Source organism: Carcharodon carcharias, chromosome 9, assembly GCF_017639515.1.
Source record: "Carcharodon carcharias isolate sCarCar2 chromosome 9, sCarCar2.pri, whole genome shotgun sequence".
NCBI lineage: Eukaryota > Metazoa > Chordata > Chondrichthyes > Lamniformes > Lamnidae > Carcharodon > Carcharodon carcharias.
Window position 1 is genome coordinate 132,262,435 of NC_054475.1, and position 23,740 is coordinate 132,286,174.

The 23,740-nt window shown below is 39.5% G+C and overlaps 1 protein-coding gene across 1 annotated transcript in view; it reads right to left on the reverse strand.

The window, feature by feature from the left end:
• The window catches only part of cul4b (cullin 4B), an 80,445-nt gene that overhangs the window by 32,643 nt on the left and 24,062 nt on the right, over positions 1–23,740 (reverse strand). The window contains exons 6-11 of the mRNA XM_041195278.1: positions 18,770–18,932; positions 18,600–18,689; positions 12,077–12,159; positions 6,518–6,585; positions 6,160–6,278; positions 1,543–1,735 (exon numbers count right to left, since the gene is read on the reverse strand). Coding sequence (XP_041051212.1) covers positions 1,543–1,735; positions 6,160–6,278; positions 6,518–6,585; positions 12,077–12,159; positions 18,600–18,689; positions 18,770–18,932 — 716 coding nt within the window. The remainder of the gene's footprint in view (positions 1–1,542; positions 1,736–6,159; positions 6,279–6,517; positions 6,586–12,076; positions 12,160–18,599; positions 18,690–18,769; positions 18,933–23,740) is intronic.

The window sequence follows — 23,740 nt, forward strand, 5'->3', positions numbered from 1 at the left end:
GTGAAATTAACTCTTAAGTTCACTTGTCTCTGATTAAGTCCTCTAAAATTGGCTCCAAAGCAGGAGAGGTTTGCTTTTAGCAGGGCAGGACAAGGGCCAGTTGCAAAAGAGTGAGTGGCTTCAATCAAGTGGTTTTGTTAGCAGGGTAATCTACTATTTTAGAAGGACAGGAACTTTATACCACATGCTGCTCAATCTACTACGCTGTTTCTTTTTTAAAATTCATTCATGAGGTGTGGGGTTCGCTGGCTGGGCCAGCATTTATTGCCCATCCCCAATTACCCTTGAAGTAGTGATGGTGAGCTGCCTTCCTGAACTGCTGCGGTTCCTGTAATGTAGGTACACCCACAGTGCTGTTAGGGAGGGAGTTCTGGTCACTCAATTACTCTGGTTTATTCTGGGTCCTCTTCCATTAGTTTCCTAATAAGAACTAGCATTTTAGTCCTCCAAATGCTTATACTTTTGAAATGCTACAAGCATTTTAAGTACTTTTAATATTTTAGAAAGCAAGTTTTAAAACTTTCTAAATCTTTGGATAGTACCAATACTGAGAAGCTGGAAGGAGAAATGGGGAGAAAAAAGAGTGGATGGAGAGAGGGGAGATGAAAAACAACATGGGCAGATAGTCATAAAGATACTGTAACTCTAGCATTTTGATTTATTAAGAGACCACACTGGCACAGTGCAACAAAAATGCTCCAAAGTTGTAACAAACAAAAGTGCAAAAGGTACTAAATATAAAAACACCAAATCTTGAAGACAATTAAACAGATTCTCAAAAAAGCAGAGCAACACAATTTTCCAGTGAGAGTTAGGATAAAGAGTGGCACAGTAGGGCAAAAGAGTGTGCAACTGGGTAGGGGAGAGAAGGAAAGTAGGTGGGCAGAGTGTATGATCGATCAGGGGAAGAATTTGGATCCTCTCAATCACTGTAATCTACAGAAGGCAAAGTCCAATGGCACAATAAAAATTAATTTGAATTATTCAATTACTTTAAATTAGTCATCTAAAATATAATATATTGAAGGTGACAAAATAACATCTTCCAACTTAAGTGAGTCACGTGATATTACACCAGAATTATTCAGCTATTCAGCTAATGCAGGCTGCGCCTTTCAGACTACTGTCTGATGACTCACTGGGTGAGATCAGTTTAGTTGTTCTTGAATCAGAGGTTACATATTATGTGGCTTCTGTGTTAAATGAATGCCTTTGTTTCTTTAAGCTTTTTCAGGCTTGACACAAATGTCATAAAGTGTAAAGCAGGAAATTCACACTGGATGTACCAGTTTTATATTGCCTGTGATCTCTAGGATATTGTGTGAGATTTGTCCAGTAATATACTGTTTTAGAAGGACAGGAATTTTATACCGCATCTTCCAATCTACTATTCTCTGATAGTGCAACTGCACCTCTTCAATGTAAAGACTGTGAAGATTGTGAAATATACAAGTCAGGGCAGCAGTTTAAAAATTAAAACTTTTCAAATTATCAGGTGGTATAACCCTCTACTTAATTTCTACCAAAAACTATTATCCATACCTATTAGTTCAGCTGGTTTATTAGGTCGTTTGTTTATGAAGGTTTCAAAGGCTTCTTTCATTGCATTGACAAATTTTTCATTCTTCAGGAAGCAGACATCTACTACGTGATCCACTTTGTCCTTGAAATCTAACAGTTCTTGAACCATCGTTTTATCTTTTTCAGGATTAATTACTATTGTACTGCCAAAGGTCTGAGGAATAAAAAAATTAACCAACTTTAATCAAAATTCTGAGGAAGACTAACTGTAATTGGAAATAGTTACATGACTACACCATTTAGCAGTGACAAATATCTGGCAGCAGCAATCAGGATTTAAACAGTGTCCTCCCAATTTCCCTTGCTTCAACATGTAAATTCTTGCCAGGGTACCAGGTTCCTTGCAGCCCTTCAACACTTTGCTGAAGTGACCATTCTACAGACAACAGCAAATGTTAAGTCTGTTGAAATGTGGACATTAAATCCCATTCTCTCTTAATGCTCACACATGGGCTCTTTTCAGCCGGAATCAGTGAATAGCAATAAATAGCAGGGACCCAGGATAACTCAAGTAAAGCACTCCAACTGCTCAGGTCTTTTAACAAGGCCATCAGGGTAGTTTCTCCCGATGACTAAACCACACCATAATGTATCCTATGCTGATGTCCTTAGGTCAGAACCAACTGGTTCACACCTCTCCAGAACTGCTATCAATACGAATCCACACAGACTCAGAAGACAGGATAAGCTGGATTGGGTGAGCATGCCTTTATCTTTTAAAAATATATATTTTCCAAATATTTACCCACATCCCTTCCGAAAGCTACTAGATTCTGATGTCATCATTGTTTTAGTAAAATAACCACATCCTAACAATCTGTAAAAAAAGACCCCTAACGTCTGCCTTTATTCTTTTAACATTTGTGTCCTCAAGTTACTGAATTACCAACCAGATTTTGTCTACAGGCTGTATCGAAACCTTTTATAAAAGTTTGAACACCAACAGATTTCACCTTAATCTTTTCTGATCCAGCAGAGAAAAAAATTCTCTAGTTTCTCCTCATAGCTAAAGCTGGAATCAATTATTTGAGTACACTCAACTATTACACAGATGGATGAAATGAGACAACATCTCAGGTATAGTTGCAAAGCTAAGCAAAGAAGTTGAAACAAACAAGAAGGTTTAACATGGAAATAATTGACTAGCCAAATGGCACAGAATAACCAAACCTGACATAGGGCAACATGCTCCATTTTTAAATGACTGGCAGTAGCAGACCCATAATAAACATTGAAACGACCTCAAGGTTTAAACTAGATGGGGCAGGGTTGAATCTGGAGAACGACCAGAAGAACCAGGATACAGCACATTATAATATTAACCAGATAATGGGTAGGGATCTACATTAGATGCACCGTATAGGCAATTGGCATTCAAAAATCAAGTGGGTTAACTGGGTCCATTAATTGTAACCAGTAATTACAATGTCATTAAAAATTATGGAAGTTGCTAAGCTCAGCTGGTGAAAGTGAATGTAACTATAAGAATACAGAACATTAGGGGGGGTGGGAGGAGGAGTTGGGAAGGGAAGAATGATTAAGAAATGCAACAATTCCATTCCCCCTCCCAGCCATGTTCTCAGGTTGAATGAGACTGCTCTCAACTTAAACATCCTACTGAATCCATAGGTGGACACCGAATCCCATATCCTCCTCATTACAAAAACCACCAACTTCTACCTCCATAACATCACCGACCTTAACCCATCTGCTGCTGAAAACCTCATTCACATCTTCTCCACCTCCAGATCCAACTACTCCAAGATCCCCTGGCCAACCTCCCCAACTCTCCCCTCCAAAAATGTTAGCTTGCTGGTATTTCATCCGGCACCAAGTCTCCCCCGCCACCATCACCCACTGTCCTTTAACACTCTAGAGGGGCTCAGACCAACCATCTCTAACTTCAAGCCCTACAATTCCCTACCCGAACACGCTGTTTATCTGATTCTAGCCTCTTGTGAATTACCCTATGCTGTCACTACATTATTGACAGTCATGATTTCAGCTGCCACTATGCAAGGCTCTGCAAATCTTCTCTAAAAACCTCCAACTCAATCTCTGTCACCTCCCTTTAAAACCCATCGGTAACAAAACATTTAGACACACACTTTTTTTGGCTGATGGTCCACTTTTTGATTATGTCTCTCTAAACTGCCCTGAAATGTTTTTTTACATTAAAATGCCAAATAAATCATGTATGTTATTTTGGCTAACACGCCACATAACTACTTCTCAAATTTTTGCCAAAAAGGCCATGAACAAACTTTCCATTCTAAAGTCAACATTTATCATGCAGACTCTAAAATATTGTTTGAGAATTAGATATTTTTAGGAAGGTTGACATGAATGAATACCTTAATGAATGAATGAACTGGAAGCATCCCATGGTATTGTATCTATTTTTCACAAGCTTATATGCCATTGAATGCTAACAAACAGAGGATATTCCAATAGGCTGGAAACATTGAAATGAGCTACCATTATTAAAGAAAAGTCAACCTGGCAACTACTGAATCTACTGAATCTGTGGTCTGACCTCAGAAGGTCTAGAGAATCAAAAATCAGAGGCAAAATATAATACATGCACCAAGTGTAAAATAACAGTTTTAGAAAGGTTACATTGGACTAGCCTCAGACAGTTTTGAAAAGATTAAATCCCAAATTACTAGTAACAGGTGAGGGGCACAATATGACAGCATATCACTGTTGTCAAAAGACCTTTGATATTGCTCAAGAAACGCCTTGACAAGCTAAAGTCAGTGGGTATCAACAATAAAATGTGGATTAGTAACTGTCATAAGAAAAACACATCATGATGCTGGATCAATGATTGACCTGTCATTTCAAATCATAGAAAACTGTATTTTTAGTATTTCCTCATGGAATTTTATCAGCTGATGCTATTAGCTGGAAAGCTTGATGAAAGCCATCTGCATGAGCATGAAATAAATATTATTTGTCATTTACAATGCTACTTCAAAGATGAGCTACATTTATTAAGGTGGACTTAATGAGTGTCAGATGTAAAATTCACTCCTGTTACAGATAATTACTGTTGCTCACCAACAATTAGTACATTAATCGGCTTTTCAATTGCCCAGTAAAAGTGATGCTGACCAGCTCACCATGGTGGGGTGGGAGCAAGGAACAAGGTAAAGGAATTATTTCTCTGACGTTGTCTCTGTTTCACATGTGTAAGCATGGTTAAAGAACACCTGTCAAACCACATATCTACCTTCAAAATTTATGATTCAACAGCCTTGCTAAATTGTGAGATAGTCTTTTGGTCTTCCATGACCTTTGTTTAAGCTTTAAAGTAAAGAGCAAGTATAACTGCCTGCCAGTATTAAAATTTTTTAATATTGTGATTTTTCTGTTTGCCAAGCCAGCTCTCAAGCTGGGTTTTAGGAGCACACCATGAATATCCAACTTTGAATCACAGAGGTTTACTGCAAAAAGGCTATTCGGCCCATCGTATGTGCCCATTTTTTGCTATGGCAAACCAAAGCTCATGCTCTCCCTCCATGTATAGGCTTAACATCACTCCTTTTACTTTAGCCCAAAGCAAAGTGCAAGTCTAGAGAGCTGACAGCACTTTGATAAGTTTTATTATGTAACAGATTCCAAGTTAATTAAGAAACATTGACTTATCTATTTAACTTTTTAAACTTTTGCTTTGCCCAATCTAGTTTTTTAATGAACCTGATTTGTAGTTTAAAATATACCGATCAGAGTGTTACTTGTCTCATCAAAAAAGTAGTATTACTGTTCATCCAATGAACATTGCTCCTCATATGATGCACACAAGATCATATTTCAGCTCATAGATGAAGTGCATGTTTGTCCATGGAAGTTAGCACTAGCATGCAAAAAGATTTTTGACAGCACAGCTGGATTACACCAGCCATAAAGGAAGCTAGGTGGACAAGAGTAACTGAGTAACCTAGGATTTACTCTGTTGTGGTATGCACATATGCCCTGTAAACACAGTCTCAGTACAAAGCCTACTGAAGATAAAAAGCCAAGGGGCATTGTGGACTCAGAGCAATCTAAAGTTTCAGAGCGAGATGGACAGAATTTTCAACTAAGGTGTAGTTAATTACAGAAAAATGCAAGGTAATGCATGGTGTAGGCAAAAATTGGAGGCTGTTGTATTCCATAGGTGGGCACGAACTGTCCCCTAGGGAAGTGGGTGCAAGATAGGGAAGAAGTGGGCAATTGAACGAGACTTATGGGGTGTTAGTTGACTTATCAGTCATTGTATATGCATAGTGTGGTGAAAAGTCACAAACCGAAACATTAACCCCATTTCTCTCTGCACAGATGCTGCCAGACCTGAGTATTTCCAGCATTTCCTGTTTTTATTTCAGATTTACAGCATCCACGGTATTTTGTTCTTGGAAAAAACAAGTTTAGTATTGTAAGCTTGACCAACAAATTAGTTGGCGATTAGAAACTTTCAAAACACCTTCTAACTGTTGCAAGTTATTAAAGAAAATGGTGTAGGCAACTTGCATTTTTTAAATTCACAAAGTTACTGGGGGTTAACTACTGTGCCAAGAAACAAACTTAATATACCTTTATATATTCAATCCAATGTTGCAGAAGAACCTGTACTCCACCTCGAACTCTACTAAAAAGTTGATAAAGAAGAGAGAGATCTTGTATCCTGTTTTCATCCAGAAGACTGTTTAAACCTGCAGGGTTTTAAGAATAATTGTTTGTTTTGGGATGGGACAAAAATGCAGAAACATTGCAAAATCAAAATTTCCATCATGGAATAAACTAACTGATACAAATCTAAGCTTCAACTCACTATTGATATTTTATTGTCAAGCTCCAAGGAAAGAATGAACAAATAATTTTGATTAAAGCTTATTGGTGTAAAACTATGCTGTTAAACACACACAACACTTAATTTTTGCATCCAGGTTACCTTTCTGAAGAATGGCTGGTAAATGTTCACCTAAAAGTTGTTTTTCCACTGTAGCTATTAGAGGCTTCCTGAAAATAAAACACAGATCAAAGAAAGCAAAAATAGTTTAGTACCTGCAATTTCCATTTTGTAGTCAAAGATCTATTTTTTTAAGCCCAAGGAGAGAGTTGGGAGAGAGAGTCGCACCAAAAGTGCCCTAGGTATTTAGACGGAAGCATGGCAGAGCAGGGGTTCATGTGGGAGGTACAGCATGAAAAGAAAATCACTGACATCACAGCACAAGAAGGGGTAGGATCCCAGTTTACATGAAGCATTCAGGTTAATCTACCTACAACTTTGATCTAACTCATAACTAATCTAACTATAACTTTAAACCAGATTAAGTAATTTGTTTAGAAATAAAAATGAAGTCAAATTGATTAAATACACAAATCTTAATTAAATAGATAAAGCAAACTGAGATAGGGATGAGTGTGCAGTAGTGTGCTGCAACTGCAGCATGTGAGACTTGGTGAAGGGCACTGCAATCTGGACAACCATACCTGCAGTAATTGTCTGCATCTTCATCTCTGCAGCTCAGAATTGTTGAGCTGGAGTCCAAGGTGCAAGTATTGCAGGGGATCAGGGAGAGATTATTACCTGGGCACTTTTATCCAGGAGAAAGTCACACCCCTTAGGTTAGGTAGTAGTGCAGGTCTGGTTCATGATCATAAACAGGAGGGGGTGACTGAAATCAGGCAGATAAGGGGGTCCCAGGTACAGTGCTGGAAGAATCTCAACTTCTTCCCTTACCCAACAAGTATGAGGTTCTTGCTGCCTGCGCAGATGAGGGCAGTTTGCAGGTAGATGAGCAAATAACAAAGGTATAGAAAGCTAGTCAAGAAGGAAATGAAAAAGGAAAAAAATAGCAAAATGGGAGAGTCAGATAAGGGAAATGGGTGCCATTCTCTGCAGCTGCAACCAGGAGTTCTAATGGTTGTGTTGCTTGCCTAATGCCGGGGTTTTAAGGACAATCTCTTGTGGCTCGAGAAGAACTTGTATTGGGAGGGGTAGGATCCAGATGTCATTGTACATGCAGGAAGCATCAGTATAGGTTGAACAAGGAATGATTTTTTATTCCCTCACGGGATGTGGGCTTCGCTGGCTGGGCCAGCATTTATTGCCCATTCCTAGTTGGCCTTGAGAAGGTGGTGGGTGAGCTGCCATCTTGAACCACTGCACTCCATTTGGTGTAGGTACACTCACAGCACTGTTAGGAAGGGAGTTCCATGATTTTAACCCAGCGACAGTGAAGGAACGGCGATACATTTCCAAGTCAGGATGGTGAGTGACTTGAAAGGGAACTTCCAGGTGTTGCTGTCTCCATCTATCTGCTGCACTTTTCCTTCTAGATGGTAGTGGTCATGGGTTTGGAATGTGCTGTCTAAGGAGCCTTGGTGAATTTCTGCAGTGCATCTTGTAGATGGTACATGCTGCTGCTACTGTGCATCAGTGATGGAGAAAGTGAATGCTTGTGGATATGGTGCCAATCAAGTGAACCTCTTTGTCCTGGACGGTTTCAAGCTTCTTGAGCATGCGGGAGCTGCACTCATCCAGGCATGCGGGGAGTATTCCATTACACTGCTGGCTTGTCAGCCCAAGCCTGAATATTGTCCGGGTCTTGCTGCATTTGGACATGGACTGCTTTAGCATTTGAGGAGTCATGAATGGTGAACATTGTGTAATCATCAGCAAGCATTCCCACTTCTGACCTAATGATGGAAGGAAGCTCATTGATGAAGCAACTGAAGATAGTTGGGCAGAGGACACTACGCTGAGGAGCTCCTGCAGTGATGTCCTCGCACATTTCCATGTGGAGCTGAGATGACTGACCTCTAACAACCACAATCATCTTCTTTTGTGCTAGGTATGACTCCAACCAGTGGTGAGTTTTCCCCCCTGATTCCCAGTGAATCCAGTTTTGCAAGGGCTCCTTGATGGCATACTTGGTCAAATGCGCTTTGATGTCAAGGGCAGTCACCTCACCTCAGCTTCTGCTGAGAGAGCATGAGGAGCTAGAGTTGATATTAAAATGCAAAATTTCACTGAATAAATTCTGGATTGTTATTTGAACCACATGCAAAAAGGCACAGGGACAAAGAAATTAGAAAGTTAACTGCATGGCAGAAAGAGTGGCAAGGAAGGAGTTTCAGTAAGGGACAAAGAGCATAAATAGTTTAATAGGGCATTAGTGACTAAGGAGAAGGAAAAATAATCAAGCCAAAGGCATTATTGTCTGAATGCACATAGCATTCACAACAAAATAAATGAATTGATGGCACAACTAGGAATAAATTTGTTTGATCTAATAGCCATTATGAAGACAGTTGCAGATTGGTCAATGTTGGGAATTAAATATTCCAGGATCCTTGATCTTTAGAAGAGATAGTCAAAATGGAAGAGGAGGAGGATTGCTACCATAATTAATAATGGGATAAAAAGGGGAGTAGAGCGAATGGATCAGAACTCAGAAAATCAAGATGCAGAATCAGCTGAGTGAAACAAGGATACAAGGGCAGAAAGAAATGTGGGGGTCATTTATTATGCAATGAAATGGAGTTAATTAGTAACCTTGTAGTAAAGGAGTCTCTGGGAAAGTGTGGTCATAATATGATGAATTTTGTATCAAGTTTGAGTTACAAAACTAGAGTCTTAAATCGGAACAAAACAGGTTACATAGGTATGAGGGCCAAGTTAATCAAGGTAGATTGGCAAACTAGATTAAATATATGAAAATAAAAAGATATGGCAGATAAGCAATGGCACAATTAAATAATTAATTCATAATTTGCCATGATCATACATTCCCCGAAGGAATAATGAGAGATGATCTCATTGAAACATATTAAATTCTTAAGAGGATTAACAGGGCAGATGCTGGGAAGATGTTTCCCTGGCTGGAAAATCTAGAACTAGGGGTCAGTTTCAGAAGAAGTTGTTTATTTAGAAATGAGGAGGAGGAGAAATTTCTTCACTCAAAAATTGTGAACTTTTGGCATTCTCTGCCCCAGAGAGCTATGGATGCTCAGTTGTTAAGTCTATTCAAGTCAGACACTAACAGATTTCTGGATACTAAGGGAATCAAGAGATATAGTGAGAGTACTGGAAGGTGTAACTGAGGTAATTAGCCATGGTCTTTTTGAATGGGCAAGCAGGCTTGAGGGGCTAAATGCTACTCCCATTCCTATTTTTATTAAGTAGACTGGAAAAATTCTATAGGCTCCTTCAAAATATTAGCATTGCCCAAACTCAACCCGATAACCAAAAATTGTAAATTGGTTAAGAAACAATCTGACTAAAAGATCTCAAGCATAATATCTAAATTATTACTTTTTCAGTAGATAGTGCCTAACTATCTATTGTTCTCCAATCCCATCACAGGCCTTTCCCCATTTTGTTCTTCCCACCCTCCCCACTTTCACTTGCTTAAAACCTATTACATTTCCAACTTTTCCAATTCTGTGAAAAGTCATGGACCTGAAACATTAAGTTTTTTTCTCTCTTCGCAGATGCTGCCAGACTTGCTGGCTATTTCAAGCATTTTCTGTTTTTATTTCATGTTCCCCAATCCTTTCTGTGTCAGATGGATATATGCCCAAAAAATAATCCTGATAGTCAACTGGTCACTGTCACAGCAAGTATCAAACATTAGTAGTTACATTTGTGTCATCTTTCAGCCAAATTTCAGAATGAAGCACATTGAAATTATGTAGAATGATTACAATTTGCACCAGCCCCAGTCAAAAGCCTTTATACCAACTGCTCAGCGTCCAAGTCACATCTTGCATATAAATTAAAATAATAGTTAATATACTTTTATTTCAATCAAATGTAATACCACAGATGTGTGTTTGGTGCTCCAAATGTCAAGTTTAGGACAGTTGTCAAGAGAATTTCTGCACAGAGGGTGAAGAACAGTTGGAGCAAGTTACAGCAAAGGTATCTGAAGCCAAAACACTGGATTCATGCATGAAACAATGGCTACTGTAATGTGAAGACAATGAGTTGGCATTCTGGAAGGTCAAGATAAAATGAACCAAATGGTTGCCTGCATCAAACCTTCTCGCAATGCTTATGTTATAGAGTCATAGAGGTCTACAGCACAGAAAAAGACCCTTCGGCCCATCGAGTCTGCGCTGGTCAAACAAGTACCTAACTATTCTAATCCTACTTTCCAGCACTAGGCCCATAGCCTTGTATGCCATGGCATCGCAAGTGCACATCCATATACTTCTTAAATGTTATGAGGGTTTCTGCCTCTACCACCCTTTCAGGCAGTGAGTTCCAAATTCCCATCAACCTCTGGGTGAAAAAATTCTTCCTCACATCCCCTCTAAACCTCCTGCCCCTTCCCTTAAATCTATGCCTCCTGGTCATTGATCTCTTCACCAAGGGGAAAAGTTCCTTCCTGTCTACCCTATCTATGACCCTCATAATTTTATACACCTCAATCATGTTCCCCCTCAATCTCCTCTATTCTAGGGAAAATAACCCCAGTCTATCCAATCTCTCCTCATAACTAAAACTGTCCAGCCCAGGCAACATCCTGGTAAATCTCCTCTGCACTCTCTCTAGTGCAATCACATCCTTCCTATGATGCGGATTTCAGAACTGTACGCAATACTCTAGCTGTGGCCGAACCAGCGTTTTATACGGTTCCAGCATAACCTCCCTGCTCTTATATTCTATGCCTTGGTTAATAAAGGCAAATGTCCCATATGCCAAATCACCTTATCTATCTGTCCCGCTACCTTAAGGGACCGTGGGCATGCACACCAAGGTCCCTCCGATCCTCGATGCTTCCCAGGGTCCTACCATTCATCGTGTATTCCTGTGCCTTGTTTATCCTGCCCAAGTGCATCACCTCACACTTAACTGGATTAAATTCCACTTGCCATGATCAGCCCATCTGACCAGCTCGTCTATATCCTCCTGTGATCTAAGGCTATCCTCCTCACTATTTACCACCCCAATAATTTTTGTGTCATCCACGAACTTACTGATGAACCCTCCTACATTCAAGTCTAAATCGTTTATATACATACCACAAACAGCAAGGGGCCCAATGCCGATCCACGTGGAACCTCACTGGACACAGGCATCCAATCACAAAAAACACCTCTCGACCATCACCCTCTGCTTCCTGCCACTCAGTCAATTCTGGATCCAATTTGCCTTGGATCCCATGGGCTCTTATCTTCGTTATTGGTCTCCTATACGGGACCTTATCAAAAGCCTTGAAGTCCAAGTAGACTACGTCAAATGCATTGCCCTCATCTACACAACTGGTCACCTCTTCAAAAAATTCAATCAAATTGGTCAGACATGACCTCCCCTTAACAAAACCATGCTAACTGTCCTTGTTTAATCCCTGCCTCTCCGAGTGTAGGTTAATTCTGTCCCTCAGAATTGCTTCCAATAGTTTTCCCATCACTGAGGTTAGACTGACTGGCAGTACATCATTATACAGTACATCAGAGATGCAATGACTACATAAAATTCTTCAAAAGTTGTACTTACTGTGTGCTCTGATCCAAGTAAGTGATAACCCGATCTGCTTCTTCCTCCAAGCGTTTATTAACATGGTGCAAATACTCTGGAACCTAAATGGAATTAAGATATTGCAAGTTAATAAAATAGCCAGGCGAATATTTCTTAAACTAAATTACAATCACTGGTAGCATAAAATTTAATATTGAAATTGCACTTCTGAACATCAAGGCCCAGAAAGTAAAGAAACTGTTCATTGAAACACTAAGTTACACAGACAAGAATATCCCAGGCTTGATCTCCAGCTAAGTGAAGTTGTGTTAAGTGTAATCCAATTCATCTCAGCATACACAATGGGGAAAGAGGGTGGGGCAGACTGGTAGGTCAAGAGTTCTTACTTGCTATCCCATAAACATGTGCGTAGAAACACTGGGGGAGAATGGAACCTAATTTGGCTGCAATTCCTCATGCGGTAATGTAGCCTGTCTACACTCATTACTAATGCTCACAAATGAATGGTAGCTTGGGTGAGCTATCAAAGAGCAATATACATTCTTGCACCATTCACAAAAAGAAGTCATACCTTTAGGACAGGAGGAAATGGAAGATCAGAAAACAGGTTAGAGATAAACAGAGGATTTCTCCACAAGGAGATACTTCAACGGGAATAAGAATGGGAGAAGAGGAGGGAAGATGGAAGGAACAAAAGCAGAAGAGCAGGAAGCAAGAAGCAGCAGAGAAAAAAGAGGAGGAAATCTGCACTGCTTTCTTAGATTTTCCTTTTAATCTCCCCTGGCTCCCCGGTCTCTTCTCAGGCTGTACTCCAACTAGTTGCTCTTCTGCAGTTGCTCAGTAACACCTGAGGCCATTACACACCACAACCTCATTGTGGACTATCACACTGATATCCTGGCTTTGACCGATGCTTGATTCACTGGTGGCAACAACCTTTGCCCTCACCAAAGCTTCTCCACTTGGCTTTACTCGGTGATCTTCCCTGCCCAAATCCCGTGATATCAGAAAACAGAAAATGCTGGAAAAGCTCAGACGATCTGCTATCATTTGTGGAGAGAGAAACAGAGTTCACATTTCTAGTCCATATGACTCTTTTTCAGAGCGAAAGAGAAGCAGAAATGTGATGGATTTTATACTGTTTAAGAGGGGGTGGAGCAGATGGAGCAAAATAGAAACTCGAGAATACATGGGAGCTTAAGAGAAATTTGACAAAGATGCCATGCACACAGGACAAAGGGAGTGTTAATGGTAGTGTTCAGGACTAAAGAAGGTGCTTCTAGTGGCAGACAGGTAAGATAGCAGAACGTGTTAATAGCAGAACAAGTGTGAAAGCAAAACTCTATGCAAGCAAAATTTAAAAACAAGTGAGACAGGGAAAAAGGATGAAAATAAATAAATAAATGAAATAGTAAATAAATAATTGGATTGAAAAGGGGTAAAGATGGAGAGGAGAGTTCATGGTCTGAAGTTGTTGGACTTTATGTCAAGTCCGGAAGGCTGTAAAGTGCCTAATCGGAAGACGAGGTGCTGTTCCTCCAGTTTTCGTTGGGGTTCACTGGAACATGGAAGTAGGACAAGAACGGACATCATGCCCACATGCCCATTCTTGGCCTGCTGCAATATTCCAGTGAAGCCCAACGAAAACTGGAGGAACAGCACCTCATTTTCCGATTAAACACTTCATAGCCTTCCAGACTTGACATAGAGTTCAACAACTTCAGACCATGAACTCTCTCCTCCATCTTTATCCCTTTTTAAGCCATTTTTAAATTTATTTATTTTTATTTATTTTTTTTAATACTTTCCCCAACACCCCCACCCCCAGACACAAGACCATCGGTCACTTGTTTTTGTTTTGCGTTCAGAGCGCTGACCTTTGTTCTGCTTCCTTACTTTTCTCAACACCTAGTTTAGTCTTTAGCACTATCATTAACACTCCCTTTGTCCTGTGTCAATGACATCTTTGTCAAATTTCTTGAGCTCTCACCTATCCTTACCTTCTATTTTGCTCCAACCCCTCTTAAAGAGTATAAAATACATCACATTTCCACTTCTTAGCTCTGAAGTCATACGGACTCGAAACGTTAACTGTTTCTCTCTCCACAGATGCGGCCAGACCTGAGTTTTTCCAGCATTTTCTGTTTTTATTTCAGATTTGCAGCATTTTGCTTTTATCCTAGTGATGTCAGTGTGCACAGCACCATGTGCCATGATCACAGCTGATGTTACTGCTGGTCAAGTCAGATTCCAGGGTGGAACCCAGATTGATAGATCCTTTTATTTTTTTGTTTAGATACGTGGAGAGTGGTAACTGAACAGAGTCATGGGAGTCAGCTAATGAACTTTTCACAAAAAAACATTTATTAAGCAACCAAAAATGAATTATATGACAATACCCCTTCACCCACAACTATACCTTTACAGATTTGAAAGGATAATACAAGTTACAAAAGCTACCTTTATACTCTCATATTCACAGTAAGGACACAGTCCATGTAAACAAATAGATGACCTGTGGTCAGGCACACCACACTCTGAAACCAAGCAACAGATGCCACCCAAACAGATGCTATGGATCTCTCATCAGCTCCCCCAGATGCTTGTCTCACCGTGAGCCAACCGGTCTCACTGAACTCGGTCTTTCATATGCAGGTTTCTAATCTCCATTCTCCAAGAACTCGCTTTGGAATCTTCTCCCAAACAATGCTTTCTCTCTGACACCTTCCACAAGGATCCACCCTCCAGGGTTTTGAACTCTCCTTCTGATGCTCTGCCCCCATGGACCGCCATGTGCATTCAAGCTTTCTTCCACGCACTCTCTCTCATATGCTCAGCTGTGCCAACAGAACACCACTGCTTTATATGCCCATAATGAAGAGTTACAGACCTTTCGTTGTCTCCTTGGATCTTCTGGCTTCTCGCAAGCCTATATTGCTCGAAGTCTGCAAGCTGCAACTTTCTCCCTTTAAGCTTAGAGCTTGAAGCCTTCCTCTCTGCTTCTTACTTTCACTTCCACAGAATAGGACGTTTTCCAGGCTCCCATTCTTCCTTTAACTAGGAGGTCTCATTGGGACCCCTCCTTTCTGTCTCATTCCTTGGCTTTGTGACCTTTCGGTTCTTTTGGGAAATCTGCTCTCTCTGCAGTTCCCTCTCCCAGTAGACTGCTCACAACTTGATACCTCCCCTGAGATCGAGAATTCACTTGACATTCACTATTAGTTTAACTTTAGATCAACTCATCCAAGATTCTAAGACTTATTTTCCTCAGCATTCTGTATGCTAGTATGTCAGCTAAACAGAGGCTTAAACTGCTCCCTTCAACTGAGAACAGAATGACCAACCGTACTCAAACTGTTTTCAGTTCCTGTGTGGGCCTCCTGTTGCTAGGCAACAGCAGTTTCTTTTTGACCTTGTTTTGACTCCCCTTCAAGAGTCATAAAATCTCATTAAAATGCAGGCATCTTTTAAAGTGAAACAAAAACTCAGGTTTCATCCTTTTAACCCGCAAATATAGAAATACAAATTAAACTTACTTAAAAATATACCTTATTCCTAACACAACCAAGTACACATATACCTTATTTAAACTATCTCTGGTTCCCCACACATGTTGTATCTTGGTTTCTTCCTATGTTCCTCTGGTACTTACGACAAGCAGCTCACTTTGTTCCATTCTTCTTGCCTCTCCTTTCCCATTTCCTAGCATTCTCCTTTATATATGTTTCTCTCTTTTTAAAACGTAAATTCTATTGTTCCCTAAGTCTTTGAAACTGTATCTCCATCAGAGTATGAAATTTTCATGTTGCCAATATTGTTAGTAACCTTTGGGGAAAAATAAACACACTCTTTAGCCTTGCTTATCTGACTAGTTGTAAACAGGCTGAAGTCCCTTTGAAAACCAACAATCTCTTCATTTATCAAAAAATGCAAATTCCCTTCACACCTTACATGCTAAACCAGCACCCATGTTTATTCATTAGCATGCCCAACACATTCCTACACATAGCTTCTTTTGATGATTTCAAACTTGCAGTCAACTTGACTCCAATTGTAATTAAATCACACAGACAGACCATCCTGCCAGACGTCACCCCGAGTTTCTTACCAAAATAGCCTTCCAAAGCATCTTCACTATGCTATTCCTCATCCTTCATGGATTTCAATCTTCACTTCAGCCCACTTTTTTCTTCTCTTCTTTAACCACACTCCAATTTTTCCTACACATTAGATAGCCACGTTCTTGATCTTATCACCTCAAGTGGCCTTTATACTGCCATGATCATAACAGATAAGACTACCTATCACCGCTTTGTATCCCTCACCATTCTCATTTCACTGTCAAGCCGCACTTTCTTATGAAACTGTCCCGGGGAAAGAGAGGTCTCCCAATATGTTTATAATTGTACTTTGCAGCTGCCAAATACCTATTTTTAAAAAAAGTTGAGGTATAAATGGTGGGGCAGAAGTACAAAACAGATCAGGAATTTGTGATGAAGTATAATAATTTTCATTATATTTTTGGTTTATAGTGAAGTAGGTTTATGGGGGTAAATATAGTTGGGTCTGTCTATGTGATTTAATTACAATTGGAGTCAAGTTGACTGCAAGTTTGAAATCATCAAAAGAAGCTAGGTGTAGGAATGTGCTGGGCATGCTAATGAGTAAACATGGGTGCTGGTTTAGCATGTAAGGTGTGAAAAGAATTTGCATTTTTTGATAAATCAAGAGATTGTTGAATTTCAAAGGGACCTCAGCCTGTTTACAACTAGTCAGATAAGCAAGGCCAAACAGTGTGTTTATTTTCTCCCAAAGCTTACTAACAATATTGGCAACATGAAAGTTTTATACTCTAAGGGAGATACAGTTTCAAAGACATATGGAACAATAGAATTTACATAATAAAAAGAGAGAAACATATATAAAGGAGAATGAAAGGCTATGTGGAGAAGGCCATGTAAGGTCTAACAGGAATGAGTGAAACATCCTTTAAGAAGCCTCCAGCCATTTGTGCATAAGTCTGCTTTGCAAAGTAACTGGAGTTGGAGAAAAACCATTTGGAACTCCACTGTCAAATGGGTACTGTGCTAACTTGCTGAGTTTGTTTTAAATCTAAAAGCTACTTTTGACTGTTGATTGAAGGGAGCATGTAACTGGGAGTCAGGTCAATTAGGAAATTTAGGATTTGTTATAGTAGTAAGTAATTGCAGTTGTACATATGTGCTTGAAACCTTTTGTTAATAAATATTTTAACTTATTTTTAAAAAATCTCTAAAGGCCTTGGTGGACTCATTACTTCTGAATTTAGTACACATATTTTCTTGTAATAAATACAAATTGCAAAACCGTTGTCATAGCACGACCAAGTTTCCTTCGTGGATTTGGTCTGCCAGGCACACATCATCTGCCACCTCAAACTAGATGTAACATTTAATCATGATTCTGCCTGACTAGAAGTGATTTAATCAGATATGGCCCACTCATTAGATGAGTTACAAGGGATATAAGAACAGGAGTAGGCCAGGCCCTTGAACTTGTTCAACCATTCGATGAGGTCATGGCTGATTTGCAACCTAACTTTCATTTACCTGCTTTGGCTTCAAGGTCCCTTGGTACCCTGGGCTGGCAAACATCTATTGAGCTGAGATTTTAAATTATTGAGTCAGCGCCTACTGCTTCTTCTGGGAGATTGTTTCTTAATTCTACCACCGTGTGTGAGAAGACATGTTTCCTAGCTTTTCTTTTGAAGGACCTGGCTCTAAATTTAAGGTTCCATACCCTTGTCTTAGTATCCCCTCACAGCAAAGCAATTTTTCTCTATCTGCCCAAATAACTCCTTTCAAAATCAAAAGCTCAATAAAATCATCTCTTAACTTTATAAATTTACAGAATACAAGCCTTGTTCATGCAACCTCTCCTCATAATTTGAGGATTTAGCACACTGCTCATAAGATTTACACATCTCTTCCTTTTGCCACACTTGTCATTTCATAAGATCTCTTAGTGTAATTGCCAATTTTGCCAAATTACAAGCAGTTTTGTGCTATAAGCCAACCAGGATTTTGATTGATACAATCTAAACTGATTTCATTTAGGAACTTGACACCTAGCAGAGGGAACTTTCTTCACCAGGACATTTTTGGAAAATCTCTATTCAGTTAAGTGTCTTGCAAACAACAATCAACAGTTTCACTTTTTCTCAGTTAATGGAAGAATCCCATCAATAGCTTTATTTTGAATTTTCCATTCAGTTAATTGGATATACGAACAATTCCAGGCCCATGCCCCTAAAAACATGCCCATGTTCTTTTTAAATTCATTCATGGGATCTGGGTGTTGCTGGCTAGGCCAGCATTTATTACCCCTCCCTAAATGCCCTTGAGAAAGTGGTGGTGAGCTGCCTTCTTGAACCACTAGTGTGTTGGCAATAACCCAATTAATGCCATGTTCTACAGCTCTTTGGCATAGTGTATTTGTTCATTGATATGCTACTTCAACAAAGTGCCTCTAACTGGGCTGGCAAAGGCAACAGGCTGCATACCTCTCGTTCTTGCATCAGTCTTTGACCTTCTGCTGCATACAAGCGGTTAGTCTCTTCCAAAAATCTCTGTTCAAATGAATCTTGATATATCTAGAAGAAAAAAGTATACATTTAACTGTTATAAATGAAAATAACTGGATTAGCTACATCTGAAAAGTTTGAAACCTTACCTGCAAATCTGATAGCATACTTAAGAGGCTTCGAAGCAAACTACGATCAATAGCTTCACCATTTCTTTCTCTCTCAATTAACAGAAGAATCCCATCAATAGTTTTATTTTGAACCTTTCGATCGCTTATTACATGGGATCTGAATAATTCAAGACCCATATCCCTACAAATAAAAAGAGCTCAAATGAGTAAGGATTGTTAAAGATCACAATGAGACTATTAACAGGTGCACTCAAATACCATTTTGTTTTAAGGTCAAAGTTCATCACAACCCTGTTCTTTCCAGATACTTATTTAATCATCTTGCTCTGCAGAAACTGATCATGAAATAATAATTTCAAAATTTTAGAAAATCTAAATATTCTATATCCTTTTGTTTATTCTGAACAAGTTTCTCACTCCCTCTCCTGAAGATGTGACTCTTGTGTCAATTCATTTCCACAGGTATTGGCAGCCCTCCAGTACCTCTCCCAAATAAAATTTTTCATGTGTGAACTTACACAGTTAGCACTGGTATATTATGATCAGGAGAAGAAATCATAGATGAACTCAATCCTATCCTCATCCAATAACTATACACATACCCTTCTTGCAGTGGATAGTGATCAGGAGCAAAAACTGTGGCTGATATTCTTCCCAGTTCAAGGGCGCAGAGGCCAATGTGGGCGTTCCTTCTGTTGTATCTCGTGGTGTCAGTTGCCTAGATTACAAAATTAACTCGGGGCCTTCTCATCTGTACAGTTCAATTAAATACCGAGTACCAACTGAGCAAACAGGGAGCCAATTTTATGGGCCATGATAGCATATGGAATTAGAGCAAACTTGAAAAAAATGACAATATCTTAACTTTAAAATTTGCCACATGTTTCAAAGTCATATAATGACACTTCAATTAAGTACACTGTGAATTCTGATTAACGGTTCAAAATCAGGTGCCTCCTTTAACTCATTCATACCAATACTATGACATAAAACCTATCAATTGGTTCATCTTGAATTTAACATATAAGTCCACCAAAAAGAGTACGCGTGTAGAAGCAAACATGTATGCACGCAGTGTGAAGACAAAAACCTAATGATTACCCTACTCCATATACAGGCCTTCAAAAATATGTAGAAGCAGCAATGGAAATGGCTGTTTTCATCACAAGGCTGCATTTGAAAAACTCCAGGCAGATTTTCACAAATAAACTTACAAGTTTGCATCTCATCACACAAATTGCAATATAAAAACAAATTACTGGTGCATTACATTTGGCCTGAACACCTGAAAAGGGTTAGGGAGGGGGTAAAAAAGCAACATGACTTTTTGCTCCTGACCATTATCCAGTGACCGCCTGCCAGAAAACTCCTTTGTATGTGTGTGTGGGTGGGCATCAGGCAATGACACAATCAAATGTGTGTGATGCCCTCCACAAACAACCTGCCAAAACTCACTGTGCAGGCTCACACATGAGAATGAGCACTTTGTGCAAGGTATCGGAGCCTACGACAATTGGTATCTGTAGATCTGTACCCCTGTAGGGAGTCAGCACCTTGAGAGAAAGGAGAGAAAACAAGAAACATTTCAGGCAGATTTTCTACATAAACCTGAAATTTTGCATCCTCAAAGATTACAACTTTAAAAATTATTAAACAACAGCTACTATTAGGAGGCACTGAATACACATTGTCAATAAATGTGGAAATTTCTTTTGGGCAACCAGGAATTTCAGTTTGAAATGACAACTGTTCTTAAATTTACCAAAGCATGTATTTGTGTCACTTCAAGAAAAAATATCAGAAATAGACATTTGCCAGATAGTGATGCACAAAAACCAAAAAAGGAATCAGCAGCAAATGCTGGGAAACTTGATTTGAGTAGTCACATTTTTAGGGACAAACTACCTGTTTTTTTTATTGGCTCATTTTTGCCACAGCTGTGGGGTCTGGATCTTTATTAGTACACACTAGGTTCATTCATGATCAAGTTTGAATAAGTTATCAATGATGGCTAAAAAAATCAATTGAAGAAGTACGTTAGATGCTCCCAAACTTTACTTTTGATTTATAATTCTAAATAATACTGCAGCTATTTAAATAGCTTACAAACAAGAAAATTAACAAGCAGAAAAGACTGTAACAATAAGGGGTGAATTGTTGACAGAAAGACGTAGCATTCAGATAGTGAACTCTGCATATCATACAGATGGAATACGGCACAAATTCCTGAGAATTTCAAAGTCAGTCTGGTGTTTCACTGTATCAGTGTCTCTATCTGTATCCCCCAGCTTATTCCACTTGCCATTCTTACCCCTGTTCCCATTACTTCTACCTGAGCTCAATTCCATTGTGCTTCCCTTGTCATATGTCAGATTGGAAATAGATGTGACCAAAAAGACATTAGACCTAACCACAAAATTCAGGCAATAAGCTATACTACATGGACTAAGTCAAGGGTATTACTGTGACCAATCTCTTTCCCTCATCATGTGTACAATGAATGATTCTAAGGGGGAAATCAGCGCAACCCCCAAGTAGCCTTCTCTTGGTCTACATTATAAGGGCACCCCCACTTAAATCCCCTTCTATGTTTTGAGTAAATACGACAAACCTTCAAAGTAACCTTATGAGCCTAGGCAGCAAGGGTATGCAAGGTATATGACTGTGGAGGGTATTACAGCTAACTCCAATCCTGCTCTCACCTGACATCCAGTCAGTCACTCACTTTCTAGCAGAGGTCCCTGGAGAGCAAACAGGAGCAAAAAGTGGCCAATTTATGCAGTAATTCAGGAGCCCAGAGATCAACTGTGATGCCTAGACATGACAATCTAAGTCAATGTAGATTCTGAATCAAACTTACGTCATTCTGGTCTGTATATTTGAGTAATACACCTTAATACTTTTACATTCTGGGACATGAATCATATAAAACACAGAAAATATTAAAACTTTGGAAGCCCGAATTAGGACCATAAATTAGTCCCAGTTAGGTATTAAAGGCAAAATATATAGTACATGGAGCATACCCTTATTGGTGTAATGAGGACTACTTCCCTTAAAGGGGAGCAATATACCTGACTTCATTTACAGGATTCCCTTTGTGCACCTGGGATCCAGGGATGTTGATGCTTCAAATGGAAGTGACTTTTGCACTGAAGGCATCGAACGATACCTGCCCTGGGATTAGGATCCTGGTGGACGCCCCATGATCTGATGTCATAACCTCTTCACTAGTGTCAGCCGAAGAAAGGCACACCAAAACAGGGGCTCGTTGGCTCTAGAGACCACCTCACTGCAGGATCATACGGGCGGTGAAGAAGAAAGATGGTTCACAGGTCACAGATTCTTTAGACGAGAATGAACTAGCACCTGCCAACATCAAGGAGAGTGCCTTAGAAATCTGACCTGTATCAAATGGCCCAAGTCAGGGTTGCAAATAGGTCAGCATAGCTAATCCTTGGAATTATTGATGTCTTCTTGGCTGTCCCTTGAGCGATGTGCCGACAGATGCTAGTTCCAAATAAGAAGTTGATAAAATGCTGCCAAATAAAATGAGTCAAGCACTCATTTAGCTTGACTTAGCACCCAAAGGCCCTCTTCTCCCAGTTGAAGGAAGATTTAAAAAATGCTCACAGAGCAATGAAAGATGTTTCTTTCCTCAAGATGTTTTTCTTACCTGCAAATGGGGATCTCCAATGAATTTGGTGGTGTTGTACACTTTACAAATGATCTTGTGATTGAAACTAAAGTAAATGTCTCCCAGTATCTCATATGCCCAACAGAAATAAATGGCAGTGAGGAAACTCCAACTGGTCCCAGTCCCATGACTAGTTGCTGTTTCTACTTCAGCAACTTAAGGTGTACCACTTACTCCATCTTAGATGAATGTTAGAACTCCTTTTATTTAAATCCTTTCACCAACCTCTAGAAGTGCTGGCAGAATTTGCAGTGGACCAATGCCGTGGTCAAACATGAGAAGCTGAAGACATGAAGTGCAAACGTTGGTAACCAAAATACCCATCTGCACTTCAAGTATAATTTGCCATAAGCAGATTCCGAGGAAAACCAAAAGTTTTACATGTACAATTCAAGATGAACAGAGTGGAAGAAATGAAACTCAGAAAATAATTATTACATTAATCTCTAGAGATTGTTACTTAAGTTATTGTTCTATTTGCTATCTTTACCCATGCTATGCAAAGTATGAGAAGTAAAAGAAAATTTGCTTTTGAGCTACAGATCTTGATCTTCAGAAAATACCACACCTGCTTTAACCCAATTCTAATGCTGTTTTGATGCAATTACAAACGTGCAATCACAAACAGGCCAATTAACACACAATTTAAAAAAACAGAAGTGTTAAATACCTTCATTCACACATCCAGAGACATTTGGAAAGTTTCAACTTGCATTGTATTATAGACATCACTATATTATAGACAGATCTATTTTCCCAATGGCTCAGCAGGAAACGAAGCCACAGCAAAACAGGAAAATCTCAAGTTCGACATGAGCCTGTGCCATGTTAACTTAACCTTAAGCTTACTCAGCAAGAGGTAAGCTACAAGGAGCTCCAACTGCCTCAGTGTGAGACAAAGGCTGATGGTCAGTCAGTGGTTAGAGGAGGAGACAAAATTCAACCAGGGTCCCTGCTCCACAGTTTTGCTCAGTGATCCCTGAAGGCATGAAAGTATTGGTTGAGGATAGCATCTAGCTTGACTGTACTGCTCTGCAGTTAACAACCTGCTTTACACAAATCATTGTCAAGGTTCACATCAAAAATAGGTTTTTTGGATAAATTCTTAGTGTGCTTCTGGTGTCTGTGAGACAATATCTCTAGCAAGGAGTTAATGCCCTTGTTGAATGGGGAGGAAAAGGAGATACTGCAGAAGAGACTCATGACCTACATATTGAAAGTCACTCCTGCAATTTTAAGAACAACCTAAGAGAGGAGCAGGAGTCTGCCATGACTCCTGGAGCCTGCTTCGC